The following is a 27,339-nucleotide window of genomic DNA, read 5'->3' as shown; positions in this document are numbered from 1 at the left end:
AGTAATAATAATAAAAACTCATTATATAGCAAATGGAAGAAAGGAGAATTGATAATAAAAATATAACTCAAAAGCTAGGAATTTAGAAATTGATAAGGAAGCAAAAGGACATGAAGAGAAATCTATGACCAGGAGCGTTAAGGACAATTAGGAGTTTTTAAAAGTATATTAGGAACAAAAAGAATCCTAATAATGTTATTGGTCCATTACTAGATGGAAATGGCAGAAATGTCAATAATATAGAAAAGGCAGAAGTGTTCAATAAATATTTCTGTTCTGTATATGTAGTCACATCATATGATGATGCTGAAACACTATTTCCATTCCAATAGTAACTCAGAAGAATGTTAAACAGCTGTTGCTAAAGCTAGACATTTTAAATCAGCAGGTCTGGAGAACCCGCATCCAAGAGTTTTAAGAGAGCTGACTTATGCTCTCACTAGATCATTAATATTGATTTTTCAATATGCTTTGGAACAGAGATTTCAGAAGACTGGAAGAAAGCTAATTTTGTACCAATATTTTAAAAGGGTAATGGGATGACCCCGGTAATTATAAGCCTGCTAGCCTAACATCAGTCCTGGGCAAGATAATGGAGTGTCTGATTCATCATAAAGAATTAAAGGAAAGTAATATAAATAATGCCAATCAACATGGGTTTATGGAAAATGTTCTTGTCAAACTAACTTGATTTTTTTAATGAGATTATGAGTTTGGTTGATAAAGATATGCGTGTTGACCTAATATAGTCAGACTTCTGTGAGGCATTTGACTTGGTACAGCATAACATTTTGATTTTAAAAAACTAAAATGATATAAAATTAACATCGTGCACAACTGGCTAAATGACAGGTCTCAAAAAGCAATTGTAAACAGGGCATCATTATCGAGCAGGTATGTTTCCAGTGGGGTCCCACAGAGATTGGTTCTTGGATCTGCACTATTTAGCATTTTTATCAATAACCTAGAAGAAACCATAAAATCATCACTGATAAAGTTTACAGATGACACAAAAATTGGGGGAATGACAAACAAACAATGAAGAGGACAGGTCACTGACAGAGCAAATAAACAATAGATATTTTAATATGGCCAAAGATAAATGTATACATCTAGGAATAGAGACCTGAGTGCAGTACACAAAAGATGCCTTGAAAATCACTGAGATTCCAAAAGCTGAGTTAAGCACCTAAACTCCTTTATAAGGAATGGGGAGAAGCAGGCATCTTAGACTGTGAATCACAAAAGGCAGCATGCTAGGCAGGGAGTCACCTAACCTAGCCAATGGGAGATGCCAACAAGAGGGGCAGGCTTAGCACACACCCCTTTCTCAGCAATAGGTACCTAAATCTAGGCTTCAGGGAGATTCTAGCTCTGCATGAGAGTCTCAGATGCAAACTTACTCTTTGCAGTAGGTGCCTACACTGTTAACAAGAAGCTGGGGGTCTGGGGGATGAGGAGGACTTCCATCATAAGCTTTAGCCCAATGGTTAGGGCACTCCCCTGGGATGTGGGAGACCCCCACTTCATGTCTCCCAACCACCTGAGGGGAGACAGGATTTGAACAGAGATCTTCCAGAGAGAGTGAAAGAGAACACAGGCATAAGAATGACCCCAAAGCCTGGTGTTAGAACACTCACCCGGGATGTGGGAGGCCTGGGATCCACTCCCCCTGCTCCAGTGACTTTTAAAAATGATTTATCCACAGTGTAACAGCTTCTACCGGAGAGATTGTGGGATCCCCATGTCAGACTGTCCCACAGCCCAGTGATCCCATGGGAAAATAACATGAGGGGGAAAGGAGTCCAGGAGAGCTGGCTGTATTTTAAAGAATCCTTATTGACGTTGCAGGAAAAAAACATCCCGATGTGTAGGAAGAATAGTAAATATGGCAGGCGACCAGCTTGGCTTAACAGTGAAATCCTTGCTGATCTTAAACACAAAAAAGAAGCTTACAAGAAGTGGAAGATTGGACAAATGACCAGGGAGGAGTATAAAAATATTGCTCAGGAATGCAGGAGTAAAATCAGGAAGGCCGAATCACACTTGGAGTTGCAGCTAGCGAGGGATGTTAAGAGTAACAAGAAGGGTGTCTTCAAGTATGTTAGCAACAAGATGAAAGTCAAGGAAAGTGTGGGCCCCTTACTGAATGAGGGAGGCAACCTAGTGACAGAGGATGTGGAAAAAGCTAATGTACTCAATGATTTTTTTGTCTCTTTCTTCACAAACAAGGTCAGCTCCCAGACTGCTGCACTGGGCAGCATAGTATGGGGAGAAGGTGACCAGCCCTCTGTGGAGAAAGAAGTGGTTCGGGACTATTTAGAAAAACTGGACGAGCACAAGTCCATGGGGCTGGATGCGCTGCATTCAGGGGTGCTAAAGGAGTTGGCGGATGTGATTGCAGAGCCATTGGCCATTATCTTTGAAAACTCCTGGTGAACAGGGGAGGTCCCGGATGATTGGAAAAAGGCTACTGTAGTGCCCATCTTTAAAAAAGGGAAGAAGGAGGATCCGGGGAACTACAGGCCAGTCAGCCTCACCTCAGTTCCTGGAAAAATCATGGAGCAGGTCCTCAAGGAATCAATTCTGAAGCACTTAGAGGAGAGGAAAGTGATCAGGAACAGTCAGCACGGATTCACTAAGGGCAAGTCATGCCTGACTAACCTAATTGCCTTCTATGAGGAGATAACTGGGTCTGTGGATGAGGCGAAAGCGGTGGATGTGTTATTCCTTGACTTTAGCAAAGCTTTTGATACGGTCTCCCACAGTATTCTTGCCAGCAAATTAGAGAAGTATGGGCTGGATGATTGGACTATAAGATGGATAGAAAGCTGGCTAGATCGTCAGGCTCAGCGGGTAGTGATCAATGGCTCCATGCCTAGTTGGCAGCCGGATTCAAGCAGAGTGCCCCAAGGGTCAGTCCTGGGGTCGGTTTTGTTCAATATCTTCATTAATGATCTGGAGGATGGCGTGAACTGCACTCTCAGCAAGTTTGCAGATGACACTAAACTGGGAGGAGTGGTAGATACGCTGGAGGGTAGGGATAGGAAACAGAGGGACCTAGACAAATTAGAGGATTGGGCCAAAAGAAACCTGATGAGGTTCAACAAGGACAAGTGCAGAATCCTGCACTTAGGACGGAAGAATCCCATTCACAGCTACAGACTAGGGACCGAGTGGCTAGGCAGCAGTTCTGCAGAAAAGGACTTAAGGGTTACAGTGGACGAGAAGCTGGATATGAGTCAACAGTGTGCCCTTGTTGCCAAGAAGGCTAACAGCATTTTAGGCTGTATAAGTAGGGGCATTGCCAGCAGATTGAGGGACATGATCATTCCCCTCTATTCGACATTGGTGAGGCCTCATCTGGAGTACTGTGTCCAGTTTTGGGCCCCACATTACAAGAAGGATGTGGAAAAATTGGAAAGAGTCCAACGGAGGGCAACAAAAATGATTAGGGGGCTGGAGCACATGACTTATGAGGAGAGGCGGCAGGAACTGGGATTGTTTAGTCTGCGGAAGAGAAGAATATGGGGGGGATTTGATAGCTGCTTTCTACTACCTGAAAGGGGGTTCCAAAGAGGATAGATCTAGACTGTTCTCAGTGATATCTGATGTCAGAACAAGGAGTAATGGTCTCAAGTTGCAGTGGGGGAGGTTTAGGTTGCATATTAGGAAAAACTTTTTCACTCAGACAGTGGTGAAGCACTGGAATGGGTTACCTAGGGAGGTGGTGGAATCTCCTTCCTTAGAGGTTTTTAAGGTCAGGCTTGACAAAGCCCTGGCTGGGATGATTTAGCTGGGAATTGGTCCTGCTTTGAGCAGGGGATTGGACTAGATGACCTCCTGAGGTCCCTTCCAACCCTGATATTCTATGATTCTATGATTAGGGCATGCACCTGAAAGGTGGCAGATCCCTGTTCAAATCCCTTCTCATCAGGCAGAGGGGAGATTTGACATGTGTCTCCTCTATTCTGGGTGGTGCACTCTAATCACTAAAAGCTATGAGGGACTCCTCTCCCTGCAACTGTTTGGTGTGAATTCATGTGAAAGGCTCAATCCAATAGATGGCTTCTAAGCACACCTTCAGGACCAGCTCCCGCATGTGACTTAGGGCTTGTCTTCACTACAGCACTAAATCGGCACTGCTGCCATCAGTGCAGTGGTGTCAATTTAGCAGGACTGGTTAAGACACGCTAAGTCAATGGGAGAGTGCTCTCCCGTCAACTTCAGGAATCCACCTCAACGAGAGGCAGAAGCTATGTTGATGGAGAACTTCTCCTATCGACACAGCGCAGTGGAGACACCGCAGTAAGTCAATGTAGGTTACTTGACTTAAGTTACTTAGTTTATGTAACTTAAGCAGTATAATTTACATTGATGTAGTAACTTGCTAAAATTATACCTTTCTACCAAACACTTCGCCTGATGTGGACCTTGCTGAGTAAGAGACGCCTGTGGGTGTACCTGGGTAATAAGACCAGCTCGCCCTGTATCATAAACAATGGATTAACACAAGGCTCTGTACTTGTGCCAATCCTTTTTAAGATACAGTATACATAAGGGACATGCCTCCAATTAAATCACGAAAATTTGGATATGTAGATGATCTTGCCATGACAATCCAAGCATCAAATCTCCATGACAGTGAGAAAGCATTAACTGAGGATCTCCAAAATATGGAACAATATTTCCGGAAATGGAGGCTCAAACCAAACCCTGGAAAAACAATAGTAAGCACATTTCATCTTGATAATAAGAGTGCCAAAAACACACCAAAAGTAGCTTTCTGTGGTAAAAATGTGCAACACGATTGCACTCTGAAAGCATGTGGACTCACCCCCTGCAGCACCTTCTGCTGGTCTCTCAGGGAATTAGCTCAATTTCCAGTCTGGAGTACCCTCTGCAGGCAGGTGATCCACCACAGTTTGGCCCCCGTGTCCCTCCTGGACCCCAGTGCCCATTCTCCCTGAGGTGCTGCCCCCTGGCAATACCCCAACACTCTCTGCGGTCTCCCTTCCCCAGGGAACTGCCACCCACTACCCCCACCTCGCCTCAGTCTGGGCTACTGCCAGTCCTCACCTAGCACCCGCTCACTGCAGCAGACTGCAGTATAAAAGCCACTCATCACAGGCAAGGGGGTTCAGACCTGCCGCCTTCCTCTACCACCCAGTACCTTTTTAGGCCTTAAACCAGGCCTTGCTGCCTGGGGAGTTGCCAGCCAGGAGTTCCCCTGCTCCTCTGGCTTTCCCCAGCCCTGCTTCACTCCTAGTACCTTTTCTTCTAGGCAGCCAGGCCCTGCTCCCTCTCAGACCAGAGAGAGCCTTCTAAACTCCTGGCTTCCCTGACTTTTATACAGCCAGCTGGGTCTGTTTGGGGCATGTCCTCCAGCTGAGGCTGCCTCCCAATCAGCCCAGCTTTTCTCTCAGCCCTCTCCCAGGGGTGGCTTCAATCCTGTCAGGGCTGGAGCAGGTAACCACCCCGCTACACAATCCAACATATCTCGAAATGAAATTTGACTGCAGCCTCTCCTTCCATGATCATCTTGAGAAGGTAGCTGCAAAGATAAAAACAAGAGCCAACATAATCCAGAAACTAGCAGGTACAACCTGGGGTGCATCAGTATCAGTGTTGCAAAGATCATCAATACCATTTGTATATTTAGTAGCTGAATATTGTGCCCTGGTGTGAAGCTGTCATGAATATATAGAGAAGGATAGCATAAAATTCCTCCTTGGCAGCTGTACTGAATTGCCTTACCTGTAAGGGGTAAAGTAGTCAAATAACCTAGTTGGCTCCTGACCAGAAGGACCAATGAGGAAAGGAGATACTTTCAAATCTGGGGGGGAGGAAGGTTTTGTTTGGGTTCTCTCTTTGTTGTCCCCTCTATGGATGTAGGGAGAAGCCAAGCAAGTACAACATCTCCTGAAAAGATACGTGGAATATGCCATCTAAAATCACAGCAATTGTAAGTAAGGCAAGGAAATGCGTTAGGTTGTCTTTTGTTTTAGTTTGTGAATTTTCCTATGAAGTAGTTTTATTCCTGTTTTTGTAATTGTGAAGCTGAGCCAGAGAGTTTTAAATCTTTTATTTACCCTGTAAAGTTACCTTCCACCCTGATTTTGCAGGTGTGATTATTTTATTTTTTTCTTTTTAAATAAGTTCTTCTTTAAGAACCTGATTGATTTTCAGTGTCCTGAAGACAAAGGGTCTGGTCTGTACTCGCATTGCTAAGGAAATTGGTTGGCATATTATTCTCAAGCCTTCCCAGGAAAGGGGATGAAAGGGCTTGGGGGATCTTTTGGGGGGATAGGGATTCCAAGTGACCCTTCCCTGAATTTTTGTGTAAATCACTTGGTGTTAGCAATACTGTCCAAGGACAAGGAAAGGAATTTGTGCCCGGGGGAAGTTTTCAACCTAAGCTGGTAGAATATAAGCTTAGGGGGTCTTTCATACCCCAGAATTCAGAGTTCGAGGGAGGAACCCTGACAGGAGCAGATGCAGCCACACATGACTTGTCTATAGCCAGCTAAATACAGTGATGTGGTGCATCATGGGAACCCTTAAGTCAACTCCAACACCATGGCTACCTGTCCCGTCTAACATCGCTCCCCTGCTGATACGCCGAACTGCTGCAACATTCTGCGAAGCTCAGCGAATCCAGGAAAACAGATATCCTCCTAGCCACCAAGACCTTAACAATGTCCCTACCCACCGCAACGTCTTAAGTCCCACAAGGCCTTTCTGGGAACTTTCATTTAGCCTCATGCAATCAGGCTATGATCAGAAGGAGGCTTGGAAAGCGGATTGGGCTAAACAAGATTTAAAAAAGAAGCACCTTGTTCCAGATCCCATGCAGAAGGTTCCTGGGTTTGACCTTCCACAGTCATCTTGGTCAACTCTGAACCGAATTTGAACCAACCATGGTAGATGTGGATATCTAATGCACAAATGGAAAATCAAGGACTCCCTGGTGTGTGACTGTGGCTCTCCATGACAGACCACTGAACATATCACTACCTACTGCCCAATTTATAAATATGAAGGAGGCATTACTCCAATAAATTCTGCTACTCCTGATGTAGCCATTTGGCTCAATCAACTTCAGGTGAAATTGTAGTTGCTGCTCTACATGAGCCATATGAAAGAAGAAGAAGTGCCATAGTGAAGACAAGCCCTTAGGCAGCCAGCCACCTGTCTGCCCTGGTTTGTGCATCATTCTGGGGCTTAGGTGGGAGACAGGCACCTAGAAGAAGACAGCAATGCATGTGCTCAGTGCCAGAAAGATAGGTGCCTAGGGAACTTCCACTGCAAAAAAGTAGTGAGTTTAGGTGGGTTCAGCAGGAGGTTTGTGGATTGCATGGGAGTTAAAGCTGAGACTTTGGAGTCGAAAGCCTATGTACTTTGGTGAATCTAGCCCTTTGAGGCTTTGGTCCTTTGGGTCTCTGCAGCGGTGTATGTGGTTGTGTGTAGGTAATGTGGAAAGGGAAGCTTGGAGGGCATACAGAAGAGAGCAGGGAGATGATGAGAGCTGGCTGAAAAATGGAAATACTGTTTTGTGAAAGATTTTGAAATTCTGAAGATGTTTCCATTTTGCAGGGTTCCAAATGTAATAATATTTAATAGTTTGATTTTCATCTGAAATATTTTATTGAAAAATTGTGAAATTTTTAATTTACAAAATTGAAATTTCCAATTTATGACCTTTCATTTTTTGCCATTAATGCAACCAAAAATATGGTATTCAGGTTCTCCCCGCACTGCCATTTAATGTTTTAATTCCCCGGTGTCCCTCAGTTTTTCCTTTTCCTATTCTGTAACTTTTCAGAACTTCTCCAACTTGGAAAAATTACAGTTAATTTTTCTTTTTGTGCTTGTGGAAATTTTCCAGAGTGGCAAAAAGAAAAGCAAACAAACAAACAAGTAAATAACCCCCAAAATCCCAAGTCCCTAAATATAATTTATTCTAATGAATTCAGAGGCAAAAGGAACACAGGAAAAAAGGGGCAAAAGTGGTAAGGGATAGAGGAAAACAACCTCAAAAAACAAACTTTGAAATTTTATAAAATGTCCAGTTTTGAAGAAAAACCAGCAAACTTTGAAAAACAGAAGGTTTTTTGTGAAAGATTTGGCTTTGAAAGCAGTAATTTTTTGTTTTAAAAGAAAGTTTTGACCAAAGAATTTCACTCAGTTGTAGAGTTTCTGCAGGTATGTGAACATAACGGCGGTGTCAAGCGGTATGTTTGTGCTGAGATACATATGTGCTTCATTTGGTTTTAATCATTTTCATACCAGCACAGGCGTGAGGACAGCTCACAGCGATTGATATGCTGGCTGAAATCCTACAGCATTTTTAGGCCCAGATTCTCAGCGGGTATAAATCCGCTGAAGTCAATGAAGCAATGCTGATTTACACCCGCTGAGAATTTTGCTCTTAGGCTTTAAGTTCTTGGAGCTTAATATCTTCTGCACATTTTCAAGGTGGATTTATGCCAAATGTGAAACCTGACCTCTGCAGGGCTCCTAGGATCCAGCCCCCACCTCCAGCACTATTGTGCTGTACCAGGCAGTCAGCTCACTGGGAGCAAAGGAGGAAAGCATTTCCTCAACCTCATAGCTGGACATCTAGGCAGGCAGCTTTAATGGGGTGGGCAGCCCAAACTGGAAGCACTAATGGGGGTGTATGCAGTGATCCCTGTATTGGGATTTCAGCACTAATCCCAGTTACACAACAGTTTGCCTGGCTTATTATAGAAATTGACACCTAGAAACTGAGGCATGACAGATGGGAAAGAGACGGACTCTCCGTCACTCTGTGGTGTATGCCAAAGTGGCCCCAGAACCCCAGTGCACCCAGGAATGGTGTGGAAGGCATCTGCCCCTCCATAACAATGTGAGGTGCACCTGACTCACCACCAAGAATGGGAGGATGCACGTGATCTCCCCATAAAATAGCAGGGGGAACCTCCCCTTCCAGATCAATGTGGGGTGCTCCTGCTCTCTCATATCAGTTTGGGATGCATCTGCTCCCTCCATAACAATGTGGGATGCATGTACCGTCCCCATATCAGGGGTGGTGGAATCTGGCTACCTATCACAGTCTGGGGGTAGCTGTTCCTTGCCCCTTTTCAGTAGAATGTATAATTTTTGCATCCATTTAACATTCTCCATCCACACCATCTCCAGGGTTCTTCCCCTTGGACTCACTCATGTGGGGACCTCCTTCTTCAGGACTTCTGCTCCAGTCTCTTGACTCTGGACTTCCATTTCTCTGCTCTTTCCCTTCCACTGGCCCACATTTCCTAGCTATTCCCTTGCACTTACTGCCCTCCCTTGTGGCCCTGGATTTACTTCTTCTCTCTATCTCACTGCCCCAAGGATTCCCGTTCTTCTTTATTCCCTATCACTGAGCCTCCAGGCCCCTTGCTCCCCTGACATCTGTATCCTCTCTAGTCCCCTGCTCTTGTCAGCTTTGCCTCCATTCCCAGGCTCCCTCCTGCTAGACCCAGAGACCTTCTTCCACTGCTAGATCCCTGTCCCTGAGACCCCAATTTCCTCTCCAGCTACGTGCCCATGGAAATCTCTCCCCTCTCTATCTCGCTCCTCGCTCCCTCTGCTAGGAGCTGTCTCCCATTGCAGGAACTGGATTCTTCCCAGTCTCTCTTCTTCTGCTTGATTTCAGGATCCCCTAAAGCACAAACTCCAGGCAGCCCGTTTCATCTCCCCAACTGCCCCTGCCAGCTCCCTTGTCCAAGTATTTATAGGAGACTCATTCACAGACCTATGGCTAATTATATCCATTCACATCTAATATGAATCGGAATATGTTAGGAGACAGGATTGCCAAAAATATTTTGACCTAAGAAAGAGGAGGCGGCTGCTGTGTTTGCAGCTCGCACCCTATAAAAGCCCCTGGGACCAGTCTGTCTTGTCCTTTCGCAGAAAGCTCTAAGGTAAGAGTATAAGGGACGTGGGTTTGAAGGGAGGGGGAGCCCACTCTGCATTCCACACATCCCACTGCATTCCTGCTGCCGCTAGCACTCATTTCCAGGAGGGATTGCCTATGACAGCAGGACTTTTATATCTACTTTTCGAGGCATCTATACATTTTCAGTCTCCAATTTATCACTGGAGTTTCATGCATCAATAAGAAAGGCATTTCTATTTCTATTTTAGAATATTGACCAGCTTGCAGCCTGCATACTATCCATCTGGTATCCCGAAAGAGGTAAGATCCTGATTTACTAATTCCCAGGGGATGGTGAGTACCCTCTAGGGTGGGATTTCTATCTAGCTCAATAAGCAGACATTGTATCCCCTAATACCTATGCCCATTGTGTAAATTCACTGTATATTGTGCCTGGGCTCTGTTGCCCATGACAGGCAGGTCTCCAAAGTGGCTGGACTTGAAGCCACTCACCACTAATGCTGGACCGGCCAGTGCCCTCTCTGAGATACCTCTCCTGAATACACACGTCACAACGCAATTGTACACAGAGAGCTCCAACACTCCAGCTCATAGGTCTCTAATAAACCAGGACAGAGTGGCCCAACAGAGGCGACCCAACAGGGGATAGAATCTAATTACTTGTCCATAGAATAAATCTATTCTTTTAATGAGCATGTATCCAGAATTTGCTTTTCCCCCACACCCCAAACATCACTGACAATAATTGTGCCCCATCTGAAAGAGACACACATTTCTCTGGTAAATGCTAATCAAGTTTTCATCTCTTACTGCGCAGAGTAGCTTAAAGGGGCCCTTAGATGCTATATGTGTGAAAATAACTGCAGAAGAGGGTTTCAGGCAGCATTTAAAGCAACTGGTGGTCCTTTCACACTGTCTCCTTGACCAGTCTGACAGTGCCACTAATGCACGTATAGTTCTTATATAGTTAAATAAGGAAAACTTTAAAAGGAGTAATGGCAAATAAAGGCATATTGATAATATTTGATTAACTGGCATGGGAGAGGCAGGCAGGCAGAGTAACTATTAAAGTAACCATTCTTAAATTGGCAGCACTGGATGACTTGTACCCAAATGTATGAAAAGAATTGGCTGAGGACCTCTCTGAACCACTAATGATGATTTTTAACAAACCTTGGAACACGAGTAATTCCAGAGAAATGAAAAAAAGCCAATGTTGTGCCAATATTTAAAAAGGATAAACAAGATCACCTGGTTAGCCCAGGAGTGCTGGAACAAGTTTTTTAGTGGGGGTGCTGAGTGCCATGGAACCAAACTGTAAACCCTGTATATGATGGAAACCACTTCAAGCCAGGGGGTGCTGCAGGACCCCCTGCACCCGTAGTTCCAGCGCCTATGGGATAGCCTAACATTGATCCCAGGAAAAATCATGGAAAAGCGGGTGTGGAAGGCAGTCAGTAAAGCAATATAATTAATTAAGATTAATTAATTCTGATCAATATGATCTCAGAAAATAGATCTTCCTAAACAAACTTGTGATTTTTGTAGGCGTTCATGAATTTGGTTGATAAAAGTAACTCTGTTCACATAATAGACTTCAGTAAGGTATTTGGATTAGTTCCACATGACATTCTAATAAAACAAAAAAAGTTTGTTTTATCAGTGTAGCTCATATGAAATAAAAACTAGTTAATTGATAGATCTCAAGAAGTGATTGTAAATGTAGGATCATTATCCATTGGCAGATTTCTAATGGAGGCTCAGGGGGACCTGCTTTTGGCCCGATGTTATTCAATCTCTTTATCAATGCTCAAGTTTGCAGATGACACTAAAATTGGTGAAGTGGTAAATGACAATGAGGACAGGTCAGTTATAGAGACTAAACTGGATCACTTGTAAAGCTTAGCTCATTTGATCAACTTGTGTTTTAATATAGCCAAATAGAAAATCAAATACAAAGAAGGGAGATCATACTTATAAGATGCGGAATGGAATCCTGAATGAAAAGCTTAAATTACATCAAAACCAGTATCTTTATTATTCAGTGCAAGAAAATTCTGTATCAAAAGCACTGACAATAGCAGCTTCTATCTTGTCCCTCTCCCAAAACCCACTTTGCAGTGCCCCCATCAACCGTTTCATTGTAACCATAACACACAGGGTATGGCTGCACTTGCAGCTGCACAGCGCTGAGAGTTAAACCTGTCTTCGTACAGCTGAGTAGGGAAAGCGCTGCAGTCTGTCCACACTGACAGCTACCAGCGCACTGTCGTGGCCACATTTGCAGCATCTGCAGCGGCATTGGGAGCGGTGCATTATGGGCAGCTATCCCAGTGTTCAAGTGGCTGCAACGTGCTTTTCAAAAGGGGTGGGGTGGGGTGGCGTGGAGTGTGACAGGGAGTGTGGGGGAGAGAGAGAGTGGATTTTTGGAGCCGACACTGTGTCAGCAGCTGCCTTGCAAGTTCCGACTCCCTCCCCCACTCCTCTCTCACTCACTGAAAGCAAACAGAAACTCTTTGTTTTTTTCCCTCACTGACCAGATAAGCAGCCACACCGAAATGGACCCCTTCTCCTGCCCGCCGAGCTGCTTCTCTCCTCAAGCTCCCTCCCTCCCCCTCTCTTCAAGCAAACACTAGCTGTGGGCGTTCCAAAGGAAGCCCCCCTGCCTGCCTCTGCTCATTCAGAGCAAACAGTAGCTGTGTTTGTTTTTTTTGATAAGTAGCTCCGGGAGCCCTGAGTTCACAACAAAACAAACAGAGGCATCACAACAAAACAAAGAGAGTAATCTTTACTTAAAAGGACTTTGGGAAGCTTCTGGAGGTCAGTTACAGCATACTAAGATTATTCCCTGTTTACACACTGGCACCCCAGCGCTGCAGCAGCAGCACTATACTCTTTATTCCTCTCATGGAGGTGGAGTACAAGCAGTGCTGTAGCGAGGGAGATACAGCACTGTATGTGCCTTGTCAGTGTGGACGGGGAGTGAGTTACAGTGCTATAAAGCCACCAACAGTGCTGTTACTCTCAAGTGTAGCCAAGGCCACAGTCTAATATGCAGGGGCGGCTCTAGAAAGTAGGCTGCCCCAAGCAGCGCGGTGCGCTGCGCCGCCCTTCCCCGGTCCCGCGGCGGGTCCCCTCTTCCTGCGGCTCCGGTTGAGCTCCCGCCGGCATGCCTGCGGCAGGTCCACCGGAGCCTGGGATGAGCGGACCTGCCACAGGCATGCCTGCGGGAGCTCAACCGGAGCCGCGGGAAGAGGGGACCCACCGCAGTCATGCCTGCGGCAGGTCCGCTCGTCCCGGAGCCAAATGCCGCCCCCCTGGGAAAGGGCCGCCCCACGCGCCTGCTTGGCGCACTGGGGTCTAGAGCCGCCCCTGCTAATATGTACTCAGGAAAGAGGACCTAACAGGGCTTTCAAAATTCCTGGTATGTTTTTGGGTCTTCCTGGTCCCCCATGTGTGTGATAACAGAGGCCCAAAATTAGTGTCTGGATCTAAATGGCTGAGAAAGCCTCTCACCCTGATCTCAGGAGGGGCAGTTGGGAGTGACGTGACCAGTTAAACAAGTGTAAGAAACTGACATTCTAAATAAACAGCATGTGAATCAATGTCACACATTTTCTCCTCATCAGAGCTCACTGCTGAGCTGCCCTAGATAAACCGCAGCCATGTCGTCGGATGCTGAGATGGCCATTTTTGGGGCAGCAGCTCCTTTCCTCCGAAAGACAGAGAAGGAGAGAATTGAGGACCAGAACAAGCCTTTTGATGCTAAGAATTCGGTCTTTGTGGTGCATCCCAAGGAATCCTATGTGAAAAGCGTAATCCAGAGCAGGGAAGGTGGGAAGGTCACAGTCAAGTCTGAAAAAGGAGAAGTGAGTAAAAACAAGGAGTAAGGAACAGCATTTTGTTCCTCCTCTGTTCTTAGCTGATAGAAATGGGTCTCTTCTTTCCCTCCAGACTTTGACTGTTAAGGACGATCAAGTCTTCTCCATGAACCCTCCCAAATATGATAAAATCGAGGACATGGCGATGATGACCCATCTCCATGAACCTGGCGTCCTGTATAACCTCAAAGAGCGTTACGCAGCCTGGATGATCTATGTAAGTAAAGGTCAAAGTCTTTCCTGGATTTCTAAACTAACAGCTAAATCACTGTGGAAGCCAACCAGGCTATCTCCCTTTCTTTCAGACCTACTCGGGTCTCTTCTGTGTCACTGTCAACCCCTACAAGTGGCTGCCTGTGTACAACCCAGAAGTTGTGACTGCCTACAGGGGCAAAAAGCGTCAAGAGGCCCCTCCCCACATCTTCTCCATCTCTGACAATGCCTATCAGTTCATGTTAACTGGTGAGTGGCTCAACTCCTGAAAAGCGATTACAGAATGAAAATTTATTATGAGGAATCACAATCTTCTTTCCGGGAAATATGACATACAGCTAACGACACCAAAAACATTCAGAACTAGCAATGTGCAAACATGAATTTGTTCAAAGACAAACTGAGCCTGACCCAAACATTAGCCCAGCTCTTGAAGAACCCAAAGCAAACCTTTTTGGAAGTTCACAAGCATGTGGTTAATGGAAAAAGTACAGAATGTCCATATCTGCTTCTGCACATTTTGGCTCTAACTGGGCCCAAAGAAGAACTGTCAAAAATCATGACGCTCTGTTCTCAGGAAGCCTGATTCTTCCTGACTTTGCATCTTATGTGTCATTTACACTTGTGCAAAGTGGTGCATCATAATTCTCCACTCCCCTACACCTTGCACAGTAATTCGCACACACTTTGCACTCTTCTTGCACTGATGCTATGCAGATGGTTATAAATTGAGGATCAAGTCATTATTCTGTATAACCCTTTGCTGTCCAGAGAGATAAGTAGCTTTATCAGATTTCTGTAAGAGGGAATTCTGTGAAAGGGAAGTGGGTATAAGTATCCTGGGGTGGCTCTATTGAGCTGCATGAGCGTATAGTTATTATTTATTATGGCCAGGATTTTCAAAGAGGCCTAAGGGAGTTGGATGCCCAATTCCTATGGACTTTGAGTTAGTTGCCTGATGTCCTGAGGCCCCTTTGCAAATCCCAGCACTTATTTGTTTCACTCCGTTTTCAGTGAGTTCAATGTTACTCAGTAACTCTTTCAAAAGTCTCTTTGGTTCTGTCTCTTTCACAGATCGGGAGAATCAGTCGATCCTCATCACGTATGTATATTTCCCTGCTCCGGTTTTTGTTGGCTTTGCTGTGGACTGCAGGAAGAAACTCTTTGGTTATGTGTTCTCTGCTTCTCTGTTTGATTTGCAGCGGAGAATCCGGTGCTGGAAAGACTGTGAACACCAAGCGTGTCATCCAGTACTTTGCAACAATTGCAGTTTCTGGGGAGAAGAAGAAGGAAGAGCCAGGCAAAATGCACGTGAGTTGGTCACTAGGGATGGGATTAAATGTTCCGTTCTGAAACTGCCGCGTCGTTTAAAACAACCTTAATTTGATGATAATTGTTACTTTGTAGGGGACCCTTGAAGATCAAATCATCAGCGCCAACCCCCTGCTGGAGGCCTTTGGTAATGCCAAGACTGTGAGGAATGACAACTCCTCTCGTTTTGTAAGTCTTTTTGCCAAAATTGCTCCTAGTCACAAGTGCAGTGATGGACCATATATTTCCCTATCATTAGACTGTGATAATACAAATCTTGGCTGAGTTTTCAAGCCTGCTGAAGGGACCCCCAGGGCAGCTTTGCAAATCCCACTTTTGGAGTCTGCCTGTGAGGGTTTTAAATGAAATGACTTTTTTCCTTTAAAGGGTAAATTCATCAGAATCCACTTTGGTACCACAGGGAAACTGGCTTCTGCTGACATTGAAACATGTAAGGGACCTCCCTTTATGGGTCACAATTCTCTGTCTCTCTTTCGTTCTCATTGTGTTTTCTTGTCACTAATTGTACTTTACCTGCCTTGCAAGATCTGCTGGAGAAATCTAGAGTCACTTTTCAGCTCAAGGCGGAAAGAAGCTACCACATATTTTATCAGATCATGTCCAACAAGAAGCCAGAACTAATTGGTAAGAAACATTTTCACTCTTTTGGCGGAACTGGTCACTGAGTAACACCAACTGATGAGCTTTGTTACATGGGCAATTATGGGCATGTCTGCACTGCATTGGAAACCCAGGCTCAGACTCAGGTTTGAGCCCAACCCCTCCTCTACAGTTCACACTCAAATCTATCTGACTTGGGTCACTATGTCCTAGGACCCATGTGGCATGGGAGGTCCAACCCCAAATCCTGTTTTGAGGTGGGTCCAAACTCCGTCATTTCGCAGTGTGGACACAGCATAAGCCTGGATCCCCAGAAGCAGAAAGTCTGATTGGAGTCTGCGAGCAGTATGGACGCATCAGCATGGTTCTGAGAACCAGGTCCTTCAATTGTAAACCTGGGTTTACTATGGAGCATGATGCACATGTGTAAGCTTGGAAACACTGAGTCTGTATGCATGGGGCCCACCGACCTGGGTTTGCAATGGAATGTTGACATACCGTTAAAACCCTGTGTTACCCTGAGGCAAAGTCTGGAATAAATACGTGACCAAAGACCAAACTGCAGCAGGTAAAAATTGGGATCTATTCTTGTTTTCAGAGCTGCTTCTGATTACCACCAACCCATATGACTTCCCGTTTGTGAGTCAAGGTGAGATCACTGTAGCCAGCATCGATGACCAGGAAGAACTCATGGCCACAGATGTGAGTAACACACATAAATTAGCACAGGGACTATTAACTATATCAGAGAAGGAGTAAAATGTCTGAGTGCTTTAAGAGCTGAAATCCCATTTTAAGTCAATGGGGCTTTGGCTCCTAAATCACCTAGGTGGTAGATCTTTCCTTTAATGATTCTGTCAACAGAGCGCCATTGACATTCTGGGCTTCAGTTCTGATGAAAAAATGGCCATATACAAGCTGACGGGGGCAGTCATGCACTATGGGAACATGAAGTTCAAGCAGAAGCAGCGCGAGGAGCAGGCGGAGCCGGATGGCACAGAAGGTAGTAGCAGAATCTGAGCTAAACGCTCAATAATACAAGCAAAAACTGAAGCCTAAATCATCACTTGTGCTGATCTGGGTGTTGGCACAACTTAACTCATGAGGGAGGTGGCTATAAGGGCTGATCTAAGTTATATCATACCTACTATAACATACCTACTACACATAGGTGTAAATGACACATAAGGTGTAATCTTAAAATGGCCATCTTTGTAAAGCAGCTTAGCTTTGCACATGAAAAGGGCCATGTAGGTGTTTTATTGCCAAACCAGCTTGTGGATCGTGCTATGAGATGAGACAGGCAGTGGGGATGTGATGGCAGAAGAGGGCCAGGAGTGGGTATTTATACTAGTTAAACGTCATGAAGTTCCATTGTGTCCCAGAAGACTCCTGTCTATGTTCATTCTGTGGACACAATTTGGGCCACGGTTCGAAACTGAAGAGAGACTTTCTCATTTGTTTCTGCACTGAAATGCATCCCTCTGTAATCCTGTTGAAGTCAGTTGGATTGCACAGAATGGTATATGGCCACTAACCTGAGTCCTTTATTCTGATCATTCAGAAATCAGAATCTCTAGACAGGCTGCACAGTAAAGTGGCAAAGAAAGAACTTCAAAGCCATCTTTCCATTCTGGCTAGTCATCTGCTTCTTTCTCCTTTAACATTTTTTTATTCAGACCATATGGGATATTTTTTTTGACAAATTCTTTCAATCACTTGATGTACAGACCCTCTGAATCAAATGCAAAACATTTCAGTAAGAAATAAAGGAAGCTCTAAACTCCATAATTACTGGAGTTATTAATAGATGTGGTAGCTGGTGAAACACAAACAGATCTCATTGCTCTTTTCTAGTCATTATAAAAGACACCAAAGTCTATCTTTGAGCTACTAGTTCATTCCTCTCACTCTTTGTTTAGTGGCTGACAAAGCAGCCTACCTGATGGGTCTGAACTCAGCTGACCTGCTCAAAGCCCTGTGTTACCCCCGAGTCAAGGTTGGGAATGAATATGTGACCAAAGGTCAAACCGTGCAGCAGGTAACAATTGGTGATCTAGAACTCCTGGTTTGAATTAACACACCCAGGTTTCTTCCTCTGCTTTGTATGGTAACACCAGTCCTTCTCCCACTGTTGTAGGTGCACAATTCAGTGGGTGCTCTGGCAAAGGCGGTCTTTGAGAAAATGTTCCTGTGGATGGTCATTCGTATCAACCAGCAGCTGGATACCAAGCAGCCCCGACAGTACTTCATTGGTGTCCTGGACATTGCTGGTTTTGAGATCTTTGATGTAAGGAGCAGAGATTTTACAGCAGGTTCTTGGAGGGGATGCTCAGGGGTTCTGAGAACTTTGAGGGCTATTTTTTAACAATTTTTTTATTTAAATAATTTCCTGCAAAAGCCTGACTTTTCTGCAGAAACAGGTGTCTCTTGATCTTCCCCCACAGTAGTATGACCCCCCAGTGATTTAATTTTTGGATAGATTTTGTGTGGTACATGCAGAAATGGCAACTACACTGAAAGTGCCTTCAAATTGTTAACAGGTGGTGCCTAATAGCAAAGAAATTATCCTGCACCTAACGCAAATTATTGTAGGTGTTCATGACACCTAGAGGGCAGCTCACTAACTCCCAGGCAGGCTTGCAGCTGAGTATCTGGAAATGTCTGGGTAGGCCAGAGGACTGAGAGCTCAGAAGGAGCTGGGAAGGCCCAGATCCTAATATCTGATCAGGACCAAGAGCTTAAAAATGCCCGAGTAGGCTTGGTCCCCAGAGCACAAAAATAGCTAGACAAGCTTGGGCTGTACACTGCAGAAATGTCTATGCAGAGCTGAGGGTCGAATCCCAAAACATCTGGCTAGTTTTAGGGAAGAGAACTCAGAATTCCATTGAAGCCCAGGTTAGTTACACAGACATGATGAGTTGAAAGAAGAGTCATTATTAGGTATATCAGGTGTGCCCAGAATTTTACAGATAGAGATCTTCTTTTTGCCTTTGTGTAGTACAACAGCCTGGAGCAGCTGTGCATCAACTTCACCAATGAGAAACTTCAACAGTTTTTCAACCACCACATGTTCGTGCTGGAGCAGGAGGAGTACAAGAAGGAAGGAATCGAATGGGAGTTCATTGACTTTGGGATGGACTTGGCTGCCTGCATTGAGCTCATTGAGAAGGTTCTTATGCTTTATGTGCTCAAGGGTTCTTTAGCTTCTAAAGGATTTTGCTATACTTAAGATAATTAATAAATGCATGTAAATGATTTACTATACTCTGAATAATTAAATAAATATACTGGACATTGGTTGTGAAAAGGTCTCAATCCATAACTTTGGGATAGGGTCACAAGGCAGCCACACATAACTCGATGGCAACAGTCCCTGTCCCTGCTCACTTCCACAAAGAAGAGGAGAGTATAAGTTTTGGAGCCTCTTTTCAGTTCCTGAGACACAGTCACTATTTGAAGGCCCTCTAAAGAACTGCATGGCCTCACACCTAGACACAGCAGGTTTAGAGTGATTCCTGTTTCATTCACTTTGGTTCTCTAGCACACAGAAAATCTGTCTAGCACACGCAAGGTGATTTTCCATGAACGATATCTTTATTATTTTCAAACCTACAGACAGATACCACAGGTAGGTTAGCATGATTTCATCTCGTTGAAGGCATGTTCCCTGACACAATATCCCTCCTGAACACAACCAAGAGATGCTCACATTGTCTAGGAGGCTGATTTGTAATATCTCTATTTCCTCTCATCTGTTGCTGTTTCTTTCAGCCAATGGGTATTTTTTCCATCCTGGAAGAGGAGTGCATGTTCCCCAAGGCAACTGATGTGTCTTTCAAGAACAAACTCTATGACCAGCATCTTGGCAAGTCCAACAACTTCCAGAAGCCCAAGCCTGCCAAAGGAAAGGCTGAGGCCCACTTCGCCCTGGTGCACTATGCTGGCACTGTGGACTACAACATCACTGGCTGGCTTGAGAAGAACAAGGATCCCCTGAATGAAACTGTCATTGGGCTGTACCAGAAATCGTCACTGAAAACACTGGCTTTGCTCTTTGCCGCGTATGGTGGAGATGCAGGTAATTTCTGTGAAATCAGTATTTTCTCTGACACACAGCAGGTGGCTCCTATAGAATTAAAAATGATGCAAAATGTTCATCTTCATGAGATCCTTACATTTTAATTGCATCCTTTTCTTGTATTATTCAGAGAGTGGTGGTGGTGGCAAGAAGGGAGGCAAGAAGAAGGGTTCTTCTTTCCAGACCGTCTCTGCTCTTTTCAGGGTACAGTACAGTGGTTACTATAAATCTCTTTTCTATGTGAAGGAGGAAAGAAGACCCCCTTTAATTCTGCATAGCCTGATTTCCAGTTAGTTCTGACGTGCACAAGCCTCCTTGCTCATAAAAAGCAAAGGCTGTAATCCTCAATCAAACAAAACTTCCAGGCAGGTCACTAGGAGTTTTGCCTAATTAACAACATGAGAATAAGGGCCAGAGTCACTGTCTCCTCTGGATGATGTAAAAAATGATATAAAACAAAATCATCCTCTGATATGGGGCTTAACGTGTTCCTTTCTTCTACTTACCCTTTCAGAGGAAATTGATTCAAGGCCATAAACTATGCAGCTTCCGCCCCGCCCCCCACATGTTGCAATGGGGTCGGGTCTGTAGGCGCCCTTCATGTCTCTGGTTATAACTGAAGAGATGACAAAGTTATGAGTGTGTCACATGTGTCTCACTTCCCTTCTGCCTTTCACCCCCCTTCCTTTCTCATCCTCTTAAGCAGGGGTGGCCAACCTGAGCCTGAGAAGGAGCCAGAATTTACTAATGTACTTTGCCAAAGAGCCACAGTAATACGTCAGCAGCCCCCCATCAGCTCCCCCATCCTGCTCCCAGCTCCTCCCATCCACCAGCAGCTTCACTGATCAGCGCCTCCCGCTCCCTCCCCGCACCTCCCAATCATCTGTTTTGTAGCGTGCAGGAGGCTCTGGGGGGAGGAGCGAGGGCACTGCAGGCTCTGGGGAGGGGGCAGGAAGGGGTGGAGAGGGACAGGGCCTTTGGCAGAGCCAGGGGATGAGCAGTGAGCACCACCTGGCACATTGGAAAGTTGGCGCCTGTAGCTCCAGCCCCAGAGTTGGTGCCTATACAATATTAACTTCTGAAGAGCCGCATGTGGTTCCGGAGCCACAGGTTGGCCACCCCTGCTCTTAAGTGTCCTGATTCTCCCTTGCCTGACACCTTCGGTGTCACTTTCACTGGTGCAAAGAAGTGCAAACGGTGTACAACGCTCCCAAATCAGAATTCCTCCCTCCGTCTGTCCCGTGAATGGCAGTGCCTGACACCCACCTCGCACTTACTTTGTTCAGATGTCGATGACTAGACAAGGTGGAGGGCATGGAGAGTCTGCGTTCAGGCCTGTGTTTTATCCTGACATACAGGCCATTAAATTTTAAGTTTAGAATAAACTTCTGATGTTTGTCCCAGATTTTTGAAAGATGCCTTATGTTTCAGCAACTCCAATGGCTCTTCTGCCAGTCATAATGGCCATTTCTCATAGGCTCAATTGTACTATTTGTAATTATTTAATTTCAATTTATTAACAAGTTTCAAAATTACAAGAAGGAGGAGGCATAGATTAGAATGGCTCCAGCTGGTAAGACCTGACAACTCATTTGTCTGAATTTCAAACACTGGTCAACAGTTTGCTACAAATCATGATCCCATTATAAACATTTCACTGTATCTATCCATGAATAGATCTGCATACATCTGCATAGGAGTAATATTGGTTAACCTAAACCTTTGCTTATGGTTTCACAGGAGAATTTAAACAAACTGATGAGCAATCTGAGAAGCACTCATCCTCACTTTGTGCGGTGCCTCATTCCCAATGAAACAAAGACACCCGGTAAGAAGTGTCAGTGTACAGAAATCTCAGTGAGATGCAGCCATTCCTTCTGGGCTGCACAATAAGGTACTAATTCATGCTGTGATTTGTTAAGGTGCCATGGAACATGAACTCGTACTACACCAGCTAAGGTGTAACGGCGTGCTGGAAGGGATCAGAATTTGCAGGAAAGGATTCCCCAGCAGAATCATTTATGCAGACTTTAAACAGAGGTCAGAGTCCTCTAATTCCTGTTCCATTCGCTGTCTGTTGAGTAGCTTGCATTTTCTAAATGCTTTAACTATTGTAGTCAGTCCAGCACCCAGCACATGCTGTGTATATAGAAGAAATTTAGAACCAAACTGGTGTAGTCCAAAAAGCAGCAAAAATGCCACACTTTTCTTATGTGGGGGGAGGAAAAGAGGCTGGGTGAGCAGTGGAGTGGCCATGCCAGGTGACTATGTAGCCCTTTAAATACCATAAAGCTGAGTTTCATGATGGGTCTGTTTGTGGGACCTCAGAATAGGTGCTTCATGGGAGGACAAATGCAGAGACATGGCCAGTGTGGCCAGAATTGTGAGCAATGTGAGCTTTTTCATATTTTGTTTTCTCCCACAGATATAGGATTTTAAATGCAAGCGCTGTTCCAGAAGGACAGTTCATGGACAGCAAGAAGGCTTCTGAGAAACTACTTGGGTCCATTGATATTGATCAGACCCAGTATAAATTTGGTCACACCAAGGTACAAACACTCTTTGATTCAAGCACCGTCTATTTGTATTCTGTTCAGAATGAAAGTGATTGTTTGTAACATTCTCTTCCTCAAGGTGTTCTTCAAAGCAGGACTTCTGGGTCTTCTAGAGGAGATGAGAGATGATAAACTGGCACAGCTTATCACCCGCACACAAGCCATGTGTCGTGGCTTCCTGATGAGAGTGGAGTTCAAGAAAATGATGGAAAGAAGGTAGCAACATACTGTATATCTGCTAGGTCTGTGTCACCCCACAGAGGTGAAATGAACAAAATTGTAGGATGGACTCAGTCTAACTTAGATCTCATTAATCCACTGTATCAAGGTGTGAGCGCTTGGGAATAGAGCTGGGTGAAAATTTTCAGACAAATAGTTCATTTGCTGAAAAATGCAGTTTTAGGTCAACCAAAACCATTAATGAATTTGCTTGTAATTTAGGCCCAAGAAAATGTCCAATTAAGATTCACAAGGGGCCTTTGGTTGTTTTGTGAATGACACCTGAGGAGGAGCCCCAGAATACCTTTCAGTAGTTTTTGTTGAACATTAGTTTTGGTTCAACCCAAACTGATTTTTTTTATTTTATTTTTCGGAACTGCCAGTGAACCAACAAATCAATTATTTGCCCAGCTCTATCTGGGAGTGCAAATCGATATAACTGGTATACCAAGCAGCAAGAAGAAGGTGTAATAAAGTGCATGTTAGACTAAGGGTGGCCAACTTTAACTTACACCTTCCAGTTGGGTACTTTTATGCTAAATCCTCAACCTGTGAGTTATACCAAGTCAGAGTCCCTTAGACTTCAAAACACTCATCAGAGGGAGTGGGTCAGTTACAGATGTGATGTGTAAAGAGGGAGTGAAAGTTTATCCCGGTTTGTGAGTGTGAGTCTACAGAGAACAGACATTAGTTCAACATGCACATTAAGGAGATCGACAGTGGAGTTTTACTGCCCCTAGACTTTCTAAGGCTCAAGCAGGTCCAAAGATGTAACCCTCAGAGTAGTGCTTTTTCATGTGAGTGGCCCCAGTGCTGCTCACAATTAGTAACATTGCAGTATCTGGCCTTTAACATTAACCATATATTCTGATTACATTATAGAGAGTCCCTCTTTTGTATCCAATACAACGTTCGCTCGTTCATGAATGTCAAGCACTGGCCCTGGATGAAGCTGTACTTCAAGATCAAGCCCTTGCTGAAGAGTGCTGAATCTGAGAAGGAGATGGCCAACATGAAGGAAGAGTTTGAGAAAACGAAGGAAGAGCTTGCTAAGTCTGAGGCAAAAAGGAAAGAACTGGAGGAAAAAATGGTGACCCTGCTGCAAGAGAAAAACGACCTGCAGCTCCAAGTGCAGTCTGTGAGTATCACCAGTGCATTCGACCCTTATTGCACAGTAGAAAAGTCCAAGCTGAAAGTTCCAAATGCAACTTTCCCATGAAGCATCCCATTAATAGCACTGGGATCAGTGTTTGGCCAAGATAAAATATTCCCAGTGTTTAAAATATAAAGTATTGGTGTATAAATAAATAACAATACTCCCAGCCACGTATGACAGGTTGTGCCCTAAAACAAGGTGAGAGCAGGCAAATTTGGAGAAGCAAAGTTATGCTCTTTAAATACTCCTGCCTCACCCATGGCAACTTACCGTGACAATGCCAATGTATTCACAAGCCCTGATGAATTTACACATCTGCTGTACCCTTTAAATGTATTATGCCACCAATGTTGCCATCCCAGGCTGGATTAAGGCAATCTGGAGCCTCACACACACCATGACAAGGGTCCATCTGTGGCTCCACCTGCACAGCCCAGCCCTGTGATGTGGTCCCCTGACCTCTCCAACAGACACAGTTGAAATGGCAGTGGCAGCAGGGCTCCTCACTTCCCAGAGAAGCAGTGGCCACAGTACGAGGTCCTCTTTTCCCAGAAGAAGAGGCAGAAAGGACCTCCTCTCCTCTGGAGCAGCAGTGTCAGATGTAGGGTTCCCTCTCTCACTCCACAGAAGTAGAGGTGGCAGCACCCTGAGTACTTGCTTTATGAGCCAGGGTGTGCGCAGGGGGGGAAAAGCAGGGGCACGCCCCCTAGTAATTGGCAGGGGGACAAAACAACTCTGGCAGCCCCAGGGCCGTGGAGGGAGAGCAAGCTCCTCAGCCCCCAGGGTGGAGTGGGGACCTGATAGGGTGACCAGATGTCCCAATTTTAAAGGGACAATCCTGATTTTTGGGTCTTGTTCTTATATAGGCTCCTATTACCGCCCCCCACCCCTTCCTGATTTTTCACACTTGTTGTGTGGTCACGCTAGGACCTGCCCTCTGAGTTTCATACTGGAGGGCTGCTAGCAATGCAGAGCTCTTTACTGCAGCACTGGGCAGCCAGATCCCCTCTTTCAGTAGCCGCCTTCTCTGGAGCTCACTCACCCCACCCCCTTCTCTGCCTCCACCAATTAGCACTGAGATGATACAGAGTGACAATCCTCTTAACCAATAGTAGTGCGGCAGTGAGCAGAGCCTCTTGGGATGGGCAGGCAAGGAAAGGGATCGGTTGACGGGAGCGCACAGGGCCCCTGGACAGTGGTGGTGGGAGCACAGGCTGGGTAGGAGGGAGAAGCACAGGGTCCCCAGTGCTGCCCTGGGGGGATAGCGAGCTCCTCTGGCCCAGGGCAGTGGGGAGAGCACGGAATGTGCCCCCTAAAGGGGGGGTGTCAAATTTTTATTCCTGCACACGCCCCTGTCCAGGGTGTCTATCCATGCACCCTTCCACTCTGGCCGCACACAGTCCTCTGCTTGGGTGGTGTCTGTTGCCCATCAAAGCAGCAGGGCTTGGAGCTCACACCCCAAAGAGATGAATGGGGCCATTCTGCCCTCTCAGAACTATTGTTTTAGGCTGTCTGCAAACTCAAGCAGTTGTCACTGCATCAGTTACACTTGGCTCACATTTTCAAGCTGTTCTTCATAGCCCCATGCTGAGGTTTTATTGCAGCCACATGACTCCAGAGTTGAAGCCCTACATACAAGCTTATAGTGCCTATGCCTTAATCTGGCCCTGTGAAAATAATGACTCTTAGAGAAAATTTTGGAGCCTGAGCTACAGGATGTGCATAAAAAGTTAAGGAAATTTCAGGTTTTTTCTTTAAAAAAATCACTCAGTAGATGATTTTGCATGGGCTTAACTCCACTGTTTCTCAGCCAGGCTTCTGAAGGACTAAGCCTCAATTTGAACACTCAATTGATGCCAAGGCTAGACCCTGCAAAAAGATCTGCTTCCAGGGTGCCCCACTGATGTCAGAGGGCTCTGTGTGGGTGCAGAGTCCAGCTGGGTGGAGTCAAATGGAAGACATGGGCTCCATGTGAGTAGATCCATTTGCAGGATCTATCCCCAAATTTGATATTCTCAGTCAAGCCATACTTGAGGTACCTAAGCACTAAAAATATTTGCCAAAAATATGAACAGGTGAGAGATGCTTCATTTATGGCCAGATATTTGAAATATATTTGTTTTTCATTTCTGAGTTGTGTTGAAATTAGAGAAATTTCAGGCCAAATGGTTGTTTTTTTCCAGAAAATTTTAAGTGACTGATAATATGAGCTATAAGTGGAAGTGTCATCAGAACCATAACTATAAAATACCTATTCCGTGCTATAAAAGACGCAGTAAAAGTCATTATGAGACAAACATCAGTAAGAAAAAGAAACCTTTAAAAAAAGTTCCTAATAATGGATTCACTGTAGGAATCTGATGGCTTGGCTGATGCTGAGGAAAGATGTGACCAGCTGATCAAAACCAAAATCCAACTTGAAGCTAAAATTAAGGAGCTGACTGAAAGAGCAGAGGATGAGGAGGAGATGAATGCTGAGCTGACAGCCAAAAAGAGGAAACTGGAGGACGAGTGTTCAGAGCTGAAGAAAGACATTGATGACCTTGAGTTAACACTGGCCAAGGTTGAAAAGGAAAAACATGCCACAGAAAACAAGGTATAAGGCAGAATCTCTAACAAACATTTTAAAATATGACACTGTTGGTTCACAAACAATAACATTTTGTATCCATTTTCTTTAACTACCTCTGTTCAACTCTGCAGGTGAAAAACCTCACGGAGGAGATGGCAGTCCTGGATGAGACCATCGCTAAACTGACAAAGGAAAAGAAAGCCCTCCAGGAGGCCCATCAGCAGACCCTGGATGACCTGCAGGCAGAAGAGGACAAAGTGAACACGCTGAGCAAAGCTAAAACCAAGCTGGAGCAGCAAGTGGATGATGTAGGCACAATAACATATGGAGAGAACAAAAACAGTGTGAAGTTAGGCTCTTGTTAGCAGAGAATTTATGGCCTTTTTCTGTTTAGCTTGAAGGGTCACTGGAGCAAGAGAAGAAGATTCGCATGGACCTTGAAAGAGCTAAGAGGAAACTTGAAGGAGATTTGAAGCTGGCCCAGGAATCCACAATGGATTTAGAAAATGATAAACAGCAGCTGGAGGAAAAACTGAAGAAGTAGGTATGGTTTGCAGGGGGTATCCTGCAGATACATTTTGTTCCAGCACCAACGCTTTTTTTTTTTTTTTTTGCATGTGAAAAGGAAAGACTTTGAAATCAGTCAGTTCCAAAGCAAAATTGAGGATGAACAAGTCCTGGGCATCCAGCTGCAGAAGAAGATCAAAGAGTTACAGGCTAGTCATAAATTCTCTCTCTTCTAGCCTTCAGAACAAGTTTAGTTAAAGGGAAGCCATCTTTCTTAGGTTTGGTCTAAGTTAGGTTG

At 44.9% G+C, this 27,339-nt stretch overlaps 1 protein-coding gene across 2 annotated transcripts in view; it reads left to right on the top strand.

The window, feature by feature from the left end:
• LOC120383845 (myosin-1B) overlaps positions 1–27,339 on the top strand; it is an 84,800-nt gene that overhangs the window by 42,970 nt on the left and 14,491 nt on the right. Inside the window, exons 1-26 of one of the 2 annotated variants that reach the window (XM_039502132.1) lie at positions 9,937–9,950; positions 10,174–10,225; positions 13,555–13,794; positions 13,880–14,023; positions 14,112–14,268; positions 15,094–15,121; positions 15,222–15,330; positions 15,427–15,519; positions 15,718–15,781; positions 15,877–15,975; positions 16,550–16,653; positions 16,816–16,954; positions 17,874–17,992; positions 18,092–18,241; positions 18,953–19,123; positions 19,726–20,032; positions 20,163–20,236; positions 21,773–21,860; positions 21,955–22,072; positions 22,458–22,581; positions 22,667–22,803; positions 23,689–23,944; positions 26,316–26,558; positions 26,666–26,842; positions 26,929–27,074; positions 27,160–27,250. In XM_039502132.1, coding sequence (XP_039358066.1) covers positions 13,591–13,794; positions 13,880–14,023; positions 14,112–14,268; positions 15,094–15,121; positions 15,222–15,330; positions 15,427–15,519; positions 15,718–15,781; positions 15,877–15,975; positions 16,550–16,653; positions 16,816–16,954; positions 17,874–17,992; positions 18,092–18,241; positions 18,953–19,123; positions 19,726–20,032; positions 20,163–20,236; positions 21,773–21,860; positions 21,955–22,072; positions 22,458–22,581; positions 22,667–22,803; positions 23,689–23,944; positions 26,316–26,558; positions 26,666–26,842; positions 26,929–27,074; positions 27,160–27,250 — 3,342 coding nt within the window. In that variant the 5' untranslated portion in view covers positions 9,937–9,950; positions 10,174–10,225; positions 13,555–13,590. Of the gene's footprint in view, positions 1–9,936; positions 9,951–10,173; positions 10,226–13,554; positions 13,795–13,879; positions 14,024–14,111; positions 14,269–15,093; positions 15,122–15,221; positions 15,331–15,426; positions 15,520–15,717; positions 15,782–15,876; positions 15,976–16,549; positions 16,654–16,815; positions 16,955–17,873; positions 17,993–18,091; positions 18,242–18,952; positions 19,124–19,725; positions 20,033–20,162; positions 20,237–21,772; positions 21,861–21,954; positions 22,073–22,457; positions 22,582–22,666; positions 22,804–23,688; positions 23,945–26,315; positions 26,559–26,665; positions 26,843–26,928; positions 27,075–27,159; positions 27,251–27,339 lie in introns of those variants that run through there. The other variant, XM_039502131.1, reaches the window with a different exon arrangement.

Source organism: Mauremys reevesii, linkage group 15 (assembly GCF_016161935.1).
Source record: "Mauremys reevesii isolate NIE-2019 linkage group 15, ASM1616193v1, whole genome shotgun sequence".
Classification (NCBI taxonomy): domain Eukaryota; kingdom Metazoa; phylum Chordata; order Testudines; family Geoemydidae; genus Mauremys; species Mauremys reevesii.
This window is presented reverse-complemented; position numbering and strand designations above follow the sequence as displayed.